Here is a 20,461-nt window from a genome sequence, read left to right on the forward strand (position 1 = left end):
TATGAAACACATCCAACCATACTGAACCAATAACCATATTTTTCGATTTTTGTTCAGCCAGAGTGAACTGAGTGCTTCATATGTTCAAATAAAATCCAATTACACCGATAATTTATCATGATTTGTATATTTTATCTCGTCCGCGATCAACTAGTACACGATAAGACTTCAAAGTCAAATATCTCGGAATAAAGTTTTTGGCACTTTGTGCGGTTTAGCAGAACCCCGACCATTTGTCATTATAAGACACAGATCATCCGTACGGAATCCATACGGAAACAATGTGTATAAGATTTTCTATCGCAGTTCAGTAGAAAACTTGCGCTTATAATAAGCATCCCGTTTTTTTAATAATGCCTGAAATTTTAATCACAGTCATAGCATTTGAATCTCAAAGGCTCAAGCTCTGTCAAAGGTACAGGAATTGTTATTCTTGAAAGTTGAGAGAAGATCTCTATCTCTTTACAATCCAAAAGGTAATGTAACATTGACCTAGTACAGAAGTTCTAAATATATCATACTATTTGTCAAACATATGGAACAGAACTGAGTAAGCATGAACCTGTGAAAACAATCGAAAAACTCGAGCTCCAGTCGAGTCATGTTGATATGCCTCTTACTCTCCAATGTTTCTACAAATGTCTAAAACCACTCAATACCATTTAACTAAATTCTAAATAATTGCATATCTATACCTTGAATCAACAAAAACAAACATATGCAATTCCTTTTTCATTAATATTCAAAAAAAAACGATAATAAAAAAGAATAACATCACAGATTCAAATGAAATTTATAATCAGCTCAAATATTGCGATGGTCTTGTATGTCGCATTCACCATACACGAGGATACATCTCCGACCTTTGTATTGCAACAAGAATACGTCGCCCCAAAAATGTTGTGATCCCCGCCGAACAAAAAACGTCACAAGCCTCCGCGTACAACTCGTGTCGCACAAATTAGCTGTGAAACTTTTCAATGTGCCTCGATAACGTCTGCGGCGTCTTGTAGACATTGTAGCAAAAACTGCACACCAGCTTTATCGGGGCCGGTTGATGCTGATGGTGCTGTTGCTGGCTTAGTTGCTGTTGAAGATGGTGATGATTATGAAAAGCCGACGAATTGATGCCCATCGGGTTCGCCAGCCCAAAGAGATTCTGTATCTGAATGTTGGCTTGCAGTTCCGTCTTGATGCGATTCAGATTGTTCACGCGGTCCTGAAAAAACGTAGAATTTCACAAGGATTAGCGTTCGCTTCTTTAAAAGAAGACGAATGGAAACGTGTTAGAAACAAACATACAAAAAGCCGGAAATTATCACTTTTACGAAGCATATTTATTACTTTACTTTTTGTTCTTTATAAACCGAAAACAGTAAATAAAATTTCTATCCTCACTTAATCGATAAGTGTAAACGGAAGCAGTCCTTTCAAGTAATTGGTAAAATTGCATGCCACAAGTAAAGAGAGAGATAAGCCTAAGTCTATCAACTGTTGAATGGCGATCAATGAATTCGTCTATGATTGTTAAATAGTGATTAGAGCAAATGTGAATGACCTAAAAAATAACAAAAAAAAATGCATAAATGCGAAAAGAAACAATAATGCCATCAATTTCAAAATGTTCACACATTCTCATTCTATTACATCATACATAATAAGAGTAACATCAGAAAATCTATTCGGGATCTGGTTTTACTTCAATGTGCTGCTCGACATCGATCGGTTTCCCATTGTGGTGACCACGTTGTTGGTGATGCTGATGCTGTTGTTGCTGCTGCATCTCTTCACTTATGCTGAGAAGATCGGAAACCTATGTAAAGAAAGGAAAATAAAATGATTCATTAGGTAGGATAAACAGGTATAATACGCCAGAGCCGCACGCACATCATTTTTGTTAATATCTCTGGCATTTTTCAACCGATTTTAATACTCTTTAATGAATGTTCGAATCCTCTGAGCAGAATCTCAAATAGAGAAACTTAAAAGTAGATGGAGTACGGTGTACCTTTTAATTCCGCTCCTAAATGCTTATCTTTGACAGATACGCGTATTTCGACTACCACTTGCAGTCCACGGAGTGGATACGAGTAACTGACACTGAAGAAGACTGCAAGTGGTAGTTGAAATACGCGTATCTGTCAAAGATAAGCATTTAGGAGCGGAATTAAAAGGTACACGGTACTCCATCTACTTTTAAGTTTCTCGATTTTAATAGTTTAAAGCTTTTTTGAACGCAAATAATGGCGCGTACATGATTGGTTTGAGATTTCGCAGATTTAAGTAAGTTCAGATGAACCCAAACTTTTGCACGGTACACCATACTGAGGGGTGAACCCAAACTTTTGCACGATGACTTGACTTACTGTTTCATTGATTTTGAAAACTTTTCAGATTTTTCCGCCAAAATTTCGTGTGGTCTCTTCATAGAATATAAGATTACGATTCTAATAACACATTGATTTAAAATTTTGGTCAATCCAATGCTGAGGAAATTAGATATGATTGTTCAGTGTGTTTTTTTAAAAATTTCACAACTTTAAGTAAAAATTTAGCATACAAAGTTCAAATAATTGATAAGAAACACGATGTTAACTAGTACAAGGTTTATTGGAGAAAGAGATAGAGTTGAAGTACACGGGTGGTATATATAATACAATTCAAATTTTCATGGCCTACTGCCAGAGCATATTCAAAACTGGTCTACTAATTCTAGTTTCTAACACCCCCTCTTAGACCCAGTGTGGATCGTTGCTTCAGGAAAGCAGCAGCAGGTAGGCCCTTCGTGAAGACATCAGCCAGTTGGTCTCCAGTCGGGATGTACTTCACATTGATGACGTTGTTCTGGACACATTCTCTGATGAAGTTGTAACGGATGTCCAGATGCTTCATCCATTTCTGGTCGCGAGGCTTTTCGGCGATGTGTATGCAGGACTGGTTGTCCTCGTAAATCACCAAAGGATTTGTCATGGTGACTCCAAATTCGGTGAGCAGATTTCGCAACCAAATTGCTTCGCACGATGATTGGCTCAGGGATACATATTCCGCCTCTGTCGATGACAAAGAGATCGTTGCCTGTTTCCGTGTTGTCCACGACACAGTGTTACCATAGACTTGGAACACATAACCACTTGTTGAGCGACGGTCGTCCATGTCGCTACCCCAATCAGCGTCTGCAAATCCAATGAGTGGATCGGCACAAGCGTCACGTCGATACTCCAATGAAAGGTTCTTGGTACCTTGGAGATACCGCAACACACGTTTCAAATGGCTTTAATGCACATCGATTGCACCACTTTGGAACCGACTCATGGTGTTCACCGCGATGCTAATATCGGGACGAGTTGAAAGCATCAAATAGGTCAAACAACTTACTAGCTCCCGGTAAGGGTATTGGGTCGCTTCGTCGCCATCTTTTTTCCTCTCCAACTTCAGATTAGCGTCCAAAGGAGTTGACGCCGGCTTACAGCCGTCCATGCCGAAACGCTTCAACAGAGCAGAAATGTATTTAGTTTGATTCAACAACAACGTACCTTTTTCCATGTTGTACTGAATCCGCATGCCCAGGAAGTTGTTCATCTCCTGCATGTCGTCCATCTCGAACTCGTTTGCCAAACGTTGCTTAATGTTTCGAATTTCTTCCAGGGAACTTGAAGCCAAAACGATGTCATCGACGTAAAAGACAAGGTACATCCATACACCGTTGACCTTTCTCGTGTACAGGCAGCTGTCGTATTGTGAGCGCTGAAACCCGAGCTTCAGAATGAAGCTATTGAAACGCTCGTTCCAACTTCGTGGTGCCTGCTTCAGGCCGTACAAGGATTTGTTTAATTTGCACACCTTGTTCCCCCTCTCAAATCCTGGTGGTTGTCGCATGTACACGGTTTCCGATAGCTTCCCATTAAGGAACGCTGTGCGCACATCCATCTGGTGCAAATGGAGATTTCTCTGCACCGCCACCGATAGCAGGGTCCTGACGGTTGTCATACGAACCACTGGAGCATATGTTTCCTGGTAGTCGTAGCCTTGGCGTTGAGAACACCCTTTGGCCACGAGCCTTGCCTTATGCCTGTCGATCGAACCATTATCGTTATATTTAATTTTGAATACCCTCTTGTAGGGAACCGGTCGAGCACCAGCTGGAAGGTCTACGATGTCCCACGTGTTATTCTTCTCCAGCACACGCATTTCGTCGTCGATTGCACGCTTCCATTCTGGCCAATCGTCACGCTTTCGAAGCTCGTTGATGTCGTCTGGCAAAGCTTCAACGTAGTTTTCCGCATTCAACGCAAAAGCAATGCATACTTCATAATCGGAAAAACGATCAGGTTGTTTACGGAGTCTCTCGCTCCGCCGTACTGGAACTTCATCGTCTTCGGCACTTCCAAACTCTTCAATCGATGTGTCACAGCCACCAGCAGCTTCATCTTCGGATTCGTCAATCGCTGGCTCAGAATTTTGATCACGGCTTGCTTCATTTCGCTGTTCCGGTTCTTCATCCAAAGTTACCGGCCGGTCGGACACCAAGTGGTCGTTAGTATAAACTTCCACCCGACGTTTGGCCCTCAATTCATCGATGACCACGTCCCGAGCGATGACGATCTTCCTTCGCACGGGGTCCCACACACGATATCCGTTGATTCCGTAGCCAACCAAGTCACACACTTGACTCTTCGCATCAAGCTTTGTCCGCTTCTCCTTGGGCACGTGACAAAATGCCTTGCTTCCGAAGACACGCAGTCCGGACACATTTGGCTTGTGCCCAAACCACATCTCGTATGGCGTTTTATTCTCGTCCAAGGCTGCAGTAGGACTCCGGTTGGTTAAGTGTACTGCGGTCAGAACCGCCTCGCTCCACATAGACCGTTTGAATCCTGGATCGTCCAGCATTGATCGCGCTCGTTCCATGATGGTCCTGTTCATCCGTTCTGCGACGCCGTTTTTCTGGGGCGTGTACGGCACGGTTGGCTCCATTACGATTCCTGCGTCTTCACAGTACTTTATAAAGTTGGCATTAATGTACTCACCGCCGTTGTCGCTCCTCAACCGGGCGATTCGATTTCCAAAATGCAGCATATTTTCGAAAAGCGTCGAGTACATCGCTCTTCGATTTCAACGCATACACCGCCGTAAAGTGTGTGAAGTCGTCGATGAAACTGACGAAAATCTTCTGGCCGTCCCAAGAGGCTGGTGTGAACGGACCGCATACGTCAGTGTGGATCAGTTCCAATGAACGCGAAGAACGAGGTTTAACTGCTTCTTCGAACGTTTGCCTTGCTTGCTTCCCCATCATGCACGGTTCGCAAACACCTGCATCCGGTTTCAAATTTCCGCCGACATCAATGCCTTCGACCATGCCACTTCGGACGAGCTTCACCAATCCAGTATTCCCCCAGGCCGTACCTTCGATGCCACAACGTCAACTTACTCTCTGGATCAGCGACCATGGCAGACTCAATCTTCGGTACATCCACGTCCAATTCGTATAGTATCGCAGTGCACACCACTTCGGAACCACGTGTGATTCGCGCACCATCCTTGCCAAATGTTACTTCCATGTTACGTTCTGAAACTCGCTTCACGGAGAACAAATTTGCATACAATCCTGGCACATAAAGCACGTTGTGAACCGTGCAAGTGAGCTGCTTGCCTTCCACGTTGGCAATCATTTTCATTTCGCCGGTAACACGGCTGGTTAGCGACACTCCAGACTTGGCGACGTTAATGACGATAGGCGTATCCAACGTGCGCACATTTTGCAAAAAACTTTTGTCGCTTACCATGTGCTCGGATGCGCCACTGTCCAATATCCAACGAAATTTTCCTCCGGGTGGGTCGCCGTCAACCGTCATGAAGGCCACGTCACCACCAGATTCCGCCACGTGCGCTTTACTCTTCTTCTTGTGTTTTTTTCCGGTTTCGATGCAGGGCGTTCATTTTTAACGTTTTCTGGACAATTCACGCGCTTGTGTCCGGGCTTTCCGCAAGCGTGGCACTTAAACACAAACTTACCGCTTCGTCCAGCGAAAGCTGTGCTCTTGTCCGGTCTGTCCCCGTTGTGCTGCCGTTTTGCGTCCTCGCTGAGCAGCCTCGACTTGACAAATTCCATCGAGCACTGCTCCACCGGTAACGTTTCTAGTACCGTGATGAGTTGGTCGTACGATTTCGACATCGACTGTAGTAGGAAGAAAACTACCACCGGCTTGACGAATTTTATTTCCGCCGATTCTAGCTCTCGACTAGTCTTTTCGAACGCTAGGATGTGCTCCTCCATTGTTCGTCTCTCGTCGTGCTTCATTCCGGCAAGTTGTTTCAAAAGGTAGAATACGCCTGAAACTCCTTTCCGCTCGAATGTGTGCTGCAGCGTGGCCCAAATCGCTCTGGGGGACGATTTTCCGCGGATGTATTCCAACTGGGAATCCGCGATTTTGTGAATTAGGATCGACTTGCATTTGGCGTCTTCTTGCTTCCGCTTGGTCCGCTGGTCTTCCTTTTCCTTCTTCACCGCTGCCGAGTCCTCTTCATCCACCGGGAAAAATGCTTCTTCTTCCAGGTACACGCGCTGCGTTCTGTCTTCCTCCATTTCCGTTTTCGCGAAATTTTCCGATTTTGAAAAACGACGAAACCACGCTACCGAAAAACTTACTCGCCACACGCGCGAAAAAAAATTTTCACCCGCCGATTGCGGCGTACTGACTCGCGGTTGCTATGGTTACGCGGAGAGCCCATAACCTGATAAGAAACACGATGTTAACTAGTACAAGGTTTATTGGAGAAAGAGAAAGAGTTGAAGTACACGGGTGGCATATATAATGCAATTCAAATTTTCATGGCCTACTGCCAGAGCATATTCAAAACTGGTCTACTAATTCTAGTTTCTAACAATAATGTTTTTGGAAAAATACATACGAAGTAAGAATAACTCTTTGCCTTTCGAATGCGGCTTAGAGAGTTTCAATTGGACGTGTTATCACAGAGATACGGACTGAACACTTTTGCATGTTTTTTAGAAGGTGAACCCAAACTTATGTCGGGGAGTGTATGTGCAACATTATTTTTTCGTGGATATTTAGGATATGTAATCATATTTACGTGTTAAAGAAGCCTCAATCCCTTGAAAACGAATAGGGGCGTATTGCCCGGTTGGGACGCATTATACCAATTTACCCTAAGTATGATCAGAGAAGAGACAATTGAAGCCATAGAGATAGAGATAACAGTTCGATGTGGGATGTATCTCATCTTCGCGGTTTCTAGCCCGGTAATCTAGTAAACGAGAAACCGGTAGCTAATTTGTTCCATTTTTTGAGATGTCCGCAATGTGTATGTACGCGATATCAATCACTGGTCCTGGAGGGATCCACATGAGGGATGACTATATTTAGGGGTAATAATTACATAACCACTTAAGAAAGTGAGAGTGTATCAAACAATCTTACTCATTCGTAGATGGAAGGGAGATGGACTAGTTTGAAATCTGACGTAAGATTTCATTGTTTAATTATATCAATTCTCGCATAATCTGGGATAACGCCCCAAAAGCCATTGGTAACCACGTGTGTAGCTCGTTGTTTCTAAGCAAATGATTGTATAAACATCCAAACCAATACCATTGGCAGGTAGATAATGATCCTTTCTTCAACATAGAGTTGTTGAAAAACGTATTAATCCATTCAAAACCTCAGAAACAACAAGCTACACACATGGCTACCAATGGCTTTTAGGGCGAGATCATAAGTTATGCGAGAATTATTGTCACAATTGTTAGCATCTAAATTACTGTTGGTTGAATTGAATTAAGGTGAAACATCTCGGAATTCAAAGATGGCCGGCACAATGGCCGACTTGTGCTCCTACTCACGTTTTCGAAGGCACAAAACTAGAGAAATAGCTGGCAAACGTTTCTGATCTTCTTATTTTAAGCTTTCTACAAATGCACAGAGCCAAAATAAAAAGTTCACTGTTGCCAGATGCTTTCTTCGCGAGATTTGTGCCTTTAAAGTTTCAGTGCAATCTTATAAGTTGATTCCAAACTGTTTCACCTTAAAACGAATTTATAGTAAAAAGTTCCGTATTTTTAAAACGGGTCCATACAAGACCATTCCATTTGTTAATCTTCTCACGATTGTATACGGTGAAATTTGTCATCCGTACAAACTGACCGTCAAAAAGGCTAAGCTAATTGTATCAGTATCATAAATGTATATCCATGACTTGTAGGGTAGAGTTACCGGTTTTAGCCATAACGCTAATTGTAACAAACATATGGAGATAATACACTGTTTTACGAAGCAAATCAGCGTGAATCATTATATGTTTGGTAACACACATACACATTTATTTTTTCATTCGAATTGTGTATGTAAACAACTCAGTTTCCTTAAAATAAATATTGCTGTACATCTTATTTGGCCAAGGGTGCATATATCGCGATAGTCGATTTTAAATGCAAAAAAAGGTTTTTGTTCAATTGCGATATTTAAAACAAACAAACATACGATTGAAAGCAATTATTCGACAATATAGAGCTTCCCAATCAAATTTAAAAAATATTTGCTCTTTGGCTGAAAACTTAGTTTAGTCAGTATATGCTCCAACGTAACCTGCATCATGCGAATCGTGTTGATGTACTTGGTACACGTGTTGTTAACGAAACTGATCCTTTCGATAAACAAAGGATACGATGATTAGGTCATTATATCTCTTCAAACTCAATGAGTATCGAATTGTGCAAGAAGTCCAAGTCACCCATATTGTTCGTCCAATACAAGAGAAGAAAGTATTCATATATTGCGCAGATAAGTATATTTCCGGTGCATATCACCCTACTTTTCATCAAATGAATAGACAGAATAACGACCTACTTTTTTAACAGAACAAACAGTGCTACTTTTCAGCATTGTTGACGGTGATGAAAAGTTGTACTTTTCAGTTCTGTTTTGGAGCTACGTTGAACTAAATATCTGTTCCTCTTCATACATCATTCATTTGATTACTATAGATTTCTCATAAACTGTGTGGCTAGCTTCTGATTCTACGTCCGTTTGGCGATCCGAATCAGGTTATCCTAATTGGGATTCGAACGCTCAGCATAAGTAAAAGAGGCAGTAGAGTCAGCTATTCTACTTCCAACGGATCTTCAAAATAACCAAAACGGCCACTATGGAAAGCATAGATAGCGCCGCCGTAGTCTTACGTGTTTGACAGAACAGCAATGCTTTCACAATGTTAAATCCCATATACAGTGGCGCCTTTGTTTTGGTGCAGTGAACACTGGCAAAAATTACCTTCAATGATCCATTAGGGTCAATACTTCACGCGATGATTCGCGTAGGCAGTTTGGCGCATGGAAATCACTTGCACAATATGGTTACAAATTGCTGCCTGTCTGTCCACGAACATAGAATACAGATAAGGATCAATTAAAAACTGAAAATTTGTGAAAGCCGTGCTTCTGCATCACAGCCTACCTGAATAATAGTAGTTTAAGGTGAAGATGAATCGAAGCCAAAGTTCAAATTTTCAAGAGCACGGATCTAGAGAACCAAACACATGTTCGAAAACCTATAGGTCACCACCAGCTAGTGATCAATCGATTAAGTTTTCAGCTTAAACAGATGTTTGGTTCTCCAGATCCGTGCTCATGAAAATTTGAACTTTGACTTCGACTCATCTTCATCTTAAGGAACAAGTTGCAGAATGGTGATTTTATCAATTTATCCAACTTGCTGTATAAATCGAGTTCGGAAACGAGTTTCGTACAACATTTTTTGCAATTTGTTAGAAGACCGCTTCAGGGTGTCAGAAACCATGTTGCTCGGCAAGCCTCGTTGATTTACTCGTGCTGAACAAATCACCATTTTGCATCTTGTTGCATACATAACTGTTTCTATCGTCGCGCTGTTGTATTTTGAACAACACTGCTAAAAAAAAGCTTGCTTTTCATTCACAACAGCAGCGTGGTGGTTCTGACGGTGGCAGAAATAAATCAGATAATTTGGTGTTGCCTTGCTGTTCCCTGGCCGTTGAGTTTATAAAATATTTTTTTGGGTTCACCAAAGATCTTACTTGAAATCATTCAAAGATGTTATGAATAGTCTTTAGGAGGAAGCTGCCAAAAATCTATTATGGAACTCGGAAGATTAATGCCAAAGATCTGCCAAGTCTTAAAACGAATTCATCAAGAAGTTCTCCTAAGAATACATCAGAGAATTTAAGCTTCAAGGTATTTTTTGGAATGCATGTTTAAAATTCTGCCAAAAACTTCTCCAAAACAAGAAATTCCTTCGTTAATTGCTTTAAAAGTTCTATCAAAAACTTACTGAGAGATTCATCAATGGCTTTGGTAAGAATGATCTCTTATGCATATTTTTCTTCACGATTTTTTTTCAATTCATTTCTCTCAGAGATTCAAAAACTTTACAAATACTCTTTTTGAAATTTTTAGAGATTTAACAACAAACTCAATTTTATGTGAGTAATCTTAACCTGGGAGGGAGGCACCGGTACTACACACGAAATATGACACAACACTTTTCCAAATTGCAAGATAACTCCTGCTCACCAACGACAATCAAGGCAGGCTTGGGGGAAATCGCTAGTTTTCTTTTATTGTGTACCTTCGATCTTTCTGGACAAACTTGGAAAAAGGGCCATAGTTTTATGTGCATTCAATTTTAATGATGATTGGAAAACAGTAAAAAGATGCGTGTTTCATTACTTTATATTCGATCAAATAAATACCGTAAAATCGGGTGTAATTGATCAGAAGGGTGAAATTGATCATCGTATCACCCGATTCTATTTATGCGAAATGGAGCACAAATATCAAAGTGAGCTGCAGTAAATGAACGTTGTTTGTCGTAACTATTGTCGAATTGTGTGTTGTGAAGTTTTTAGCGTTGAAGAATGTTAATTACTATGAAAATAATATAAAATTTCAAAATCATGCACGGTACAGTATTGACAAACACCTATAAACTTCTATTTCTAAGCAAGGATTTGAGCATAGTATAAACCTGAAAGTTTGTGAGGTCGCTTGAGATATATCCGCAAACTAGATTTCATCACCAAAACTCGTACCAATTAGCTCAAATGGTTGAAATAATTGAATTTCTGTTAGATATCATTGATTTGCTTTGGAAATTGCATACATTTAGGCGTTTTTCGCGTAATTCTTGAAATTTAACTATTCGTTATTTATATAAATATTACATTGTTAAGATTTTGACAAGCATATTCGGATTCAAGGACCTTAAATTTATCATGTAGAGTTGTTTTGAAAACTAACAATATTGGCATTGACAAGTGATCAATTTCACCCCGAAATGAGATGCCCTGATTTTTTATTTTAGAGATATTTTTTAACACTAAAATGACATTTGTTAGAAAATTTCGGTACACGAGTCGATGAGGATCACCTTCGTACTTGTTTTCCTGCATTTAGTTGTTTGGCATTGTTAAAATTATAGAAAACAGACTAGAAAAATCGTGAAAAATGATCAATTTCACCCGAAATTACGGTAGGTACTATCGTGGCATTGCTTTTGGGTGTTGCAGGAATTGATTTTCAACCGACTGTTGTCAACCTTGTTGGAATGCAAAAATTTGCTTTGATCAATTACGCGCTTTTATCAAGTTTGTCCATTCTTCAAGATCTGGGCTCACAGTGACAGTTCGTGACAGCGGAATCTCGGCTCACTATGACGTACATAAATTTTGTATCGGTTTCTCCCTCCCAGATCTTAACTATTCGACTAGAAAGTACTTAGATTACTGAATAATTTCTACAGGAATGAATTTTTCAACGATTCTATTAAGAATTGCACTAGGAACATCTCTAAGTATTGGCTCAGGAAGGGTTTCTCTAAGAAAATGCTCTAGGATAATTTTCCCAAATTATATTTTGGGTACTATCCTTAAATTTCCCCAGAATTACCTTTTTGGCTTCTTCAAAAACGTTTGCAGTATACCTTCGATAATTGTATTTTTTCAAACATTTTGCATATTTTCACTGTTAATTCTTTAAAAACTTCTCCTTTATGGATTGTTCCAAATTAAAAAATATTTATATTGTACTGCATACGAATATATAATAATTCATGCAGGAATTTCTCCAGGCAATTCCCAAGTAACCATGGAGTATTATATCATTGCATATATAATGCAGCTGCATTGCCGTAAGCCTACTATTAATGTAGTTAAAAAGCGGAAAAAAGCCCTTTTACAGTTGCACTAATGCAAACACGACGATAAAGCAATGAAGCAATTTATATAGTAACATTAGTGCGACAGTGTATAAATTGCAGGTGATATTAGTGTATTAATACATTTCTAATGTAGAGTTAATGCTTTGTTGCTTGACATCTCTTGAAATATGTCGAATAAAAGCAATGTTACATCAATGTTGTGGATACGCAATGAATACATGCAATGTTATAATGCTTGTGGTAACTTGGGTTCTTTCTGAGATTTGTTCAAGGTTTGAACTTACGAATCCCATGAAATTCTCAAAACAATCCCCGAAAAATGTTATGGAAAATTCAAAAACATCCAAGAGTCCATCCGAGTTTTTTTTTATAGAATTCAATCAGAAGTAGATCAAGTGATATAAATTGATTTCAAACAGGAAATTCATCCTCTCTTAATGTACCGTATTGATTGGTCTGTGAATAAACCATGTGGTTTCCCTAAGAACAAGCTAACATTTCTCAAAATATTCAAACAAGAGTTCTTCCAAACATACATAAGGAATAATTTTAGAGATTTTTCCAGGACCCCATCTAATGCTAATTCAAGTTGTATCTATATTTTACTTAAGGAACACCAAAAAACCAACTGCAGACTTTGAAGGAAAATTCCATAAGCCTCCATTGCTCCAAACTTTACCAGGGGCTTCTAAGGGATGGTACACAAATTATGTCACGCTAAATTTCAACTTTTTCGACCACCTACCCCCCACCCCCCACCCCCCTTTGTCACACTTTTTGTATGAGTCCTCCAAAAATTTTGTAAGGCTTGTCAAGCTTGGCTCGACCCCCTCCCCCCCCCCCTTGGAGCGTGACGGAATTTGTGCATGACCCCTAATCACAAAATTTTAATCATTCATCTCCTCGTCAATATTGTTTCCATAATCATCATCAATTCCTTTAAAAGCTTCAATACTCTTACCAATGGTAAGGTACTCTCTTAATCAAAACCTGATGGTTTGAAGCACGTGCACAGCCTATTTACTACAGTTATGATCTTATATTTGGTTCTAATCGTTGTTGTCATAAACAATATTACAATATCAAAAAACGTTTTCAATTACTTTTCATTACCTGCTCGGGAAAGCAAGAAGCAACTCAGAATAATATGAAAATCAATTTCATTGCAAATAGTTAGTAAGCTATCAAAAATGTTCAGTGATTTTACATTTAATTTTGAGCACTTGAATAATATTTTTGGGAAAAATAGCAAGAAAATTATTCCGTATGCAAAAAAAGAATGAAAAATAAGTACGTTAGATCACTCAAAACCTACCATATTTCATAAAGAAATTTTCTTAAATTTTATTGAATTTTCTAGTGACATGTTTCAATAACGAAACAAATAAATTTTCCAAAATTGTCTCAGAATATTACAGTGATTGATTAACTTTATCACAGAATCATGGCTAGAGGACTTATTTCAATACGCAATTTGACCAAACGTTTCATTCAGCTAAATGTCGTTCAGCCAAACGACATTCGGTGAAATGGCTGAGCACTTCTATCAGGACAACACAGTTGGACGCAAATAGCCGTAGGGTAAACGAGCAGCAAGACCAAGCTGAGGGACGTAGATTCGAAGTCCACCGGTCGAGAATCTTTTAGAGTTTTCTCGAACTATCTTCACGCTTCGCCAGTTAGCAAAGAAATCCTTCAGTGAATAACTTCGGACGTGCTCATATAAATAAATCAAATTCAAAAATAAATAAATTAAAGTGCTCCATTACCGGTGACCAGAAGGCTCTCGTAACGGATCTTCCAGAAGCAATGGCGTTTGAGGAACAAGTTTCACCACTATCTTCGTTGGCGTCGCCAAAGGAAACTCCTTCCTCGGGTGAGTCAGTTGGTTCTATAAATAATGTACAAAAAATACAAGAGCTTGCTAAATTCTTGGAAATTTCTTTTCAAGTAAAATCTTCACGTTTGGATGCTTCTAGTAGTAACTATCGCAATGCTTCTATGGATCAAATTTGGAGTAAAATAAAGACTTGGTTTCCGCCTAATATTGTCGATGTTACAGAGGATTTTAATTCCGTTTTATTAAATTTGAACTCAGCTGTTACAAAAGCCGAACCTGACAAGCAAATTGAACTTCTAAAATTACTTCCTAGGAATTTATCATATGCCAAAGTTAAAGCTCATTTTGACGTGTCTCAACACGTTATAACTAAATCAAAAAAAATACAATTTAGGGATTCAACCACTTTCAAAAGTAGGACGACCCTCGCATGGATCAGATGTCCAAGACATAGTTTCAAATTTTTACCTAAGGGATGATATCAGTCGGCCATTTCCTGGCTTGAAAGATACCATATCTATTAAGTTACCCAATGGAGTGTGCCAAAATGTTCAAAAACGCCTTTTGCTTGACCCTTTGGATACTTTATATAAACAATATTTGTAAACCTGTAAGAGTGAACAGGAATCTGTCTCATTCACATCGTTCTGGAAACTTAAACCAAAACAATGTGTTTATACAAAGGATTCATCGGCAATGAATGTTTGTGTTTGCATGATACATGAGAATATGAAATTCATGGTTGATGCATTGAAAAAAAAAACTAATTGCTTTGAAGTTCATAATACAGAAAAAAAACGTAACACCTTTTTGACCAGTCAAATGATATGTCCAGACAGATGATTGTTACTTGAGGTCCTGTGAGGATTGTAAATTAAAGAAATTAGATTTTGTTGCCAATCGCTTAGATGAAAACAACGTTGAAGAAGTTAAGTATTGTTTTTGGATTATTTCTCCACGTTGTGAAATTATCAACAATGAGGAAAATGTAAATGATTTTATAGAAAACTTGAAAAATCTCACAGAGAAGTTTCATGTGCATCAATTCAAAGTAGATAAACAAAATATATTTAAAAGAGCTTAAAAGGAATCACTAGTTGAAAACAAAGAAATAATGTGCCAGATGGATTTCGCGGAAAATTATTCGTGCGTGGTACAAGATTCCATTCAAAGCCATTACTTTGTACGACCTCAAGTAACAATACATCCATTTGTAATTTTTTACAAAGACAAAACTTCGATCAAAGTCTTAAATTTTGTTGTAATTGCTGACATAAAAAAGCATAACACGACATCAGTTTATGCTTTTCAAACAAAACTAATTTCAAGATTGAAAAATAAATTTCCTGAGCTTGAAAAAATCATTTATCTTTCTGATGGTTGCGGAGAGCAGTACAAAATTAAATCAAATTTCAAAAATGTATGCAACCATGAAAATGATTTTAAAATTAGAGCAGAATGGCACTTTCTCCCAACCTCACATGGAAAAGGTCCATGTGATGGTATCGGTGGCAATATTAAGCGAATGGCTAGAGATGCTAGTATTAGAAAGTCAGCGGAAATTAATAACGCCAAACAATTTTTTGACTGGGCTGTGTCGCAAAAGGTGAAAGACCAATTTAAAAAAGATTGGGAATTCATCTATGCAACTGAAAATGACTATTCAGAGGCTGAAAAATTACTTCAGGAGAGATTTTCTAACCTTGTTCCAATTCCTGGAACAAAAAAAAAAAAATCATTCATTTATTCCAAAAGACGAACGAAGCATTTTTGCGAGTGAATTCTCAGATGCACATGAAAACCAAGAAAATACAGCATGCTTTGTTCTTAATACTACAAAGAAACGAAAATCTTCTGGTGGTAGCAACCAAAGGCAATCTTCCCGGTTGAAAAAATAGATAGTTTTAAGATAAAATGTAAGTTATGTACTGAATAATTGAATAAATAAAATTAAAGAAAAATATAAAAATAATCTTATTTGTTCCATAGAAAAGAAAGAATCCCTTGGAATGGAAAAGAAACAGTTTTTTCAGCTTTGCTTAACGGTGTAATGTTTCTTGAAAAATATAATCCAATCCGACTTATACTTCATTAAAACCAATCCCATATCGTTTCTTTCAGATCTTTTAGAAAATTTGCAATTGCTTTGATAAAAAAAAACTTGTTTTTCTGATGCTTCGATTGCAATAACTCAGGAACAAAAAAAGTACATCCTAAAAGTTACTAGAATTGAAGTTTATAAAGTTTCCTTCTCAAAAATATTTTAATAAAAATTTTCCGCGAGTTCGGGCATAGATTTTCTAGCTTTTTTTATGAATTTGCTTAACGGTGGAAAATTTTGTGGAAAACTTTTTCCAGTTCATATTTTTTTTTTGATTTCTGAGAAAATTTGCTTTAATTATCATATAAAAACTTTGTTTCTGCAATGTTTCGTTCTTGAGTTATGATTTATCAAAGAAAAGTCTTATATGGCACATCTGGACATTTTTCACAAAATTAGCCATAACTCAAAAACGAAAAAGAAGTGCATTCATAAAATTTCAGTGATTAAAGCTTATAAAATTACCTTCTCGAAAATATTTTTTTGAAAATTTTCCACGAGTTCGGGCATAGTTTTTCCGGCTTTTCTTTACGAATTTTCCCAACGGTGAAAAATTTTGTGGAAAACTTTTTCCAGTTCATATTTTTTTTTTGATTTTTGAGAAAATTTGCCTCAATTTTCAAATAAAAAATTTGTTTCTACGATGCTTCGTTCTTGAGTTATGATTTTTCAAAGTAAGTAGTGTCAAGGGAAAACAAAAAATTTCCACCTGAGTTTTCCGGAAAAATAGGGGACCCTGAATTTTTCTCAATTTTTTTTTATTCATATATCCATGAGCCCTGCCTGTGGAAACAGTTTCATGAAAATCTGAGACTCTTCGTCCCAATTTGTACGATAATAAAAAAAAATCCCCTGAAGCAAGAATACCCGTTCAACTTCAACCTACGCAAGAATATCGGAATTTTGTTACGAAAATATTAATTAAACACTCACCGTGTATGTTTTCTGCTTTTCGGCAGCCACCGCATGCTGTTGCGCTTCGATTATTTGCTGTTGATAGGATTGGAAACTTGCTCCCAATAAATGAGGCGGCGGATGCAACGGAGAAGATATCTGCCCTTCAGCACTTGCTCCAGCAGCGGAAGCTGCAGCATTATGCACAATCTGCTGCTGCAGTTGCTTCTTATCGTCTTGCGTTGGAATCGGCAAACCGTGTGCCGTCCTCAGGTGATCGCTCAACTCATCCGAGCTGTCGAACGATTCGTTACAGTTAAAATAATGGCAGCAGTGTTTCGGGGATCTTGCCACTGCTCCCGCAGTGATAGGCCCCTTTTTGAGATCAATCGCCGGATGACGCATCTGCATGTGTTTGGTGAGATGATTTTTCATGGTGAAACCCTCATTGCAACCGAGCACCGGGCATGTGAGATACCTATGCGAGATTATGTTGGTTCTTATTAGAAAGAGGGAATAATTCTAAAAGGAAGTAACTGCGATAACAAAATCAAACGATTCTCCAGCCAGTTCGAACAGCGTTTCAAGAAATCAAATAAGAAAGCAAAACGAAATTTGAATAACAAAGCAGGCGGGGTGGGAGGTTCTTACCTTCCATCCAGGTGCCTTTGGACATGTTTTTTCAGCAAAACTTCATCGTTGAATGTCATCGAGCACATACTGCACGCGTAATCACCGTGTTGGTGCGTCATGTGCAATATGAGATGAGGTTCTTGAATAAACCTGGAATCATACGGTATCGATCGGTGTTAGATGTTGGGAATTGTAGAGTCAGCACTCCATAACTCGATACTGAAAGGCCCATCGAGTCAAAGAACGTCTACGGTTTTAAGGGACCATCAAGGTAGCCATGAATCTTTAACTATGGTTCTTAAACTCGATATCGACTTATGGAGAGTTGACTGAGCATGTATAAATAGTGTTAGGTTTTGGAAAGTAGGTATAAACCAATCCAGATAAATCAAATGTTTAACGCAACGATTTTTTTAGTAAGACGATGGCGTTACCTTTCGTCGCACTTCGGACACGGAAAGCCAAAGTTCGAGCCGTGCACTTTCAAGTGGTGCTGAAAGAGGGACTGAGACTTGAAACGCTTATCGGGACACTGGGGACAGAAAAAGGTTTTCGCAGTGCTGTGCTCCGAGATTAGATGGAGGTTCAACTGAGTGGCTTGGTAGAATCGCCTCGGACACTGATTGCATACGTACTGTTGGGTTTTGTGGTGCGTTTTCATGTGGTTGTTCAAGTTTGTCACCTGGAAAGAGAACGTGCGGATAATCTAGTCATCCGAAATAAAAAATCGAAAGTTGACTCACTTGAGCAAACGAGCGTCCGCAGTTTGCTTCGATGCAAACATAAGGCCGTTCGCCGGTGTGCAATCGCCTATGGTTATTCAAGTTTGTGATTTGTGTAAATGCTTTGCCTGAAAAAATATCATTTTTATCAACGTTGAATTTAGGAAAACTATTGTGAATTTACCGCAGTCTATGCAAACATAAGGGCGTTCATTTGTGTGAATACGAACATGGTTGCGCAGGTTGGCTTGCTGTGAGAAACCTATAGGAAAAAGTCGATTAATAACAAATTTAATTGAGTAAATAACTAGTTATACCTTTTTGACAGTATTCACAAATGTATTTCTTTTCGGCGGTGTGATTGCGTATGTGATTTAGAAGAGATGTCTTACGGCTAAAAGTTTTATTGCAAATGGGACAACTGCCCTCTTCTCCTTCCAATACTTCATTCTGAGGAATAGAAAAAATAAATAATGCCTCAGTTAGATTCAGTTAGACATTTAAACTTGGAACTTACATTAACAGCTTGCAACGTTGCCTCCAAGTCGAAAGGAATTTGCTAAAACAATAATATGAAATTTAAATAAAATCCAATATTTTATGAACAAACTACTCACAATTTGATGCTTTTTTGGAATTTGCTCCCCACCATTTGTCTAAAAACATAATAAAAGATTAACAATCCGCGTCATCAACAATATTCAAAGATATACTCACAGAGGCTCCCATAATTGCCGAATTGGTGGGAACCATGGTGGGGCGCGAACTGTCATAGAAATTCGGCATCATCCCTTTCGTTATACCTTTTTAGAACATTGACGATGAAATGTTAGATACCAAGAATCCCAAGATATAAATTTTCTTTTACTGGAATGATAGGAAAAAGACAAACACGTCCAATTAGATGTCGCATCGCATCGCAGTCAGCCAGTCGTAGAGGACTAAAAATAACATTCCAATCGTACTTCACTTTTCTTTTCATTTTTTTCTGACTCGCTTCGATAGAGAAAAGAAAACAACCCAGCCTCCCGCGTTGTTTTCTTTCTATCAACAAATGTAAATGTTCTAGATGAAAAGAAAACAACTAAAGAATGACAAGAAGATGAAAAATTGACTTGAAACTTGTTAGAAGTTTGCTGTTGGTAGAGATTTTAACACATATTACACAATGTTCGAACATTTTTTCTTGTTTATTTTTCAACTTACACTAAATCTCAGAAAAAATAAAACAGTTTTTGCTCTGCTCTTTTTGATTATAAATACAAACAACTAAGTAATCCTTGCAGTGCACTACAGCAGAAAAAATCCTCGATTCTTTCGTCCATCTGACAGTCAGAGTAGGCTATGGTTGAGTCACTAACCGGCAATGGCGCCGGCAGCATAGAAACGATACAACCGGCAAAAAGTGGATAGTTTCTTGCATGAAACATATTGCGGCTAGGGTTGACGATGCAGAGTAATTGAAATGTAAAACATTCTTCTCGCTAGGCTCCTATCCTCGAAATGCAATTAAAGTCCATTTGTCTAACGGAGGTGATACGTACCTTACCTTGTTTCAGCAGAAGCAAGAGTTGAAAATATATTGCGTCAATGTCCATATAGGCACATTGATTTAGTCCGGTTTCCTGCAATTTGGAAAGTAGAAAGAAACAAAGTATTAGAGAGAATAGCGCATAGAGTAAGATAAATAGCAGTTTATTCAGATGGAATGAGCTGCATAAACAGCATCTTAGTCGAACAAGCTGTTATTGAGCTATAAATGTTACTTGGGTAATCCCTAAATATTCGTGTAAAAGCCCTGAATCTGAAAATCCATAATTGTTTTCATTTTCTTTGTTTCAGTACTGTAATAATAGTTTCCGTTCCATAAAACTGGCAAAATTTGTGAAAAGTATAAAAGGCACTATAAAGTTTCTTAGAACTGGAGGTTTGATATTTTTCCTTAGCTAATTCTGCAATCTATGCGTAAAGCTCTATTTACTATTCAATTCTTGTGTAGTATCCATGTGTAATGAAAATTCCATTTAATTTCCTGGGCACCGTGTCATCGTACCTGCCACAG

At 38.5% G+C, this 20,461-nt stretch overlaps 1 protein-coding gene across 5 annotated transcripts; it reads right to left on the reverse strand.

Moving 5' to 3' along the window:
• Nucleotides 1-20,039, reverse strand: LOC5568559 (zinc finger protein 135). Of its 5 annotated transcripts, none has more exons than XM_001652340.2 (12): nt 19,949-20,039; nt 19,117-19,202; nt 19,017-19,055; nt 18,917-18,958; nt 18,717-18,849; nt 18,584-18,661; nt 18,421-18,527; nt 18,112-18,359; nt 17,696-17,827; nt 17,084-17,522; nt 1,700-1,813; nt 1-1,219 (listed from the first exon to the last, which is right to left on the reverse strand). In XM_001652340.2, the coding sequence occupies exons 1-12, from the start codon at nt 19,995-19,997 to the stop codon at nt 962-964; spliced, it is 1,725 nt and encodes a 574-aa protein (XP_001652390.2). In that variant the 5' UTR covers nt 19,998-20,039; the 3' UTR covers nt 1-961. The 5 variants fall into 5 exon arrangements, with proteins under 5 accessions (XP_001652390.2, XP_021706612.1, XP_021706614.1 ...); XM_021850920.1 differs by lacking the exon at nt 19,949-20,039 and adding an exon at nt 19,606-19,755 and having other exon boundaries at nt 19,117-19,266; XM_021850922.1 differs by lacking the exon at nt 19,949-20,039 and adding an exon at nt 19,370-19,524 and having other exon boundaries at nt 19,117-19,266.
• Nucleotides 20,040-20,461: the final 422 nt, after the last annotated feature.

The sequence above is a fragment of the Aedes aegypti genome, chromosome 3 (assembly GCF_002204515.2).
Source record: "Aedes aegypti strain LVP_AGWG chromosome 3, AaegL5.0 Primary Assembly, whole genome shotgun sequence".
In the NCBI taxonomy this organism is placed as follows: Eukaryota; Metazoa; Arthropoda; class Insecta; order Diptera; family Culicidae; genus Aedes; species Aedes aegypti.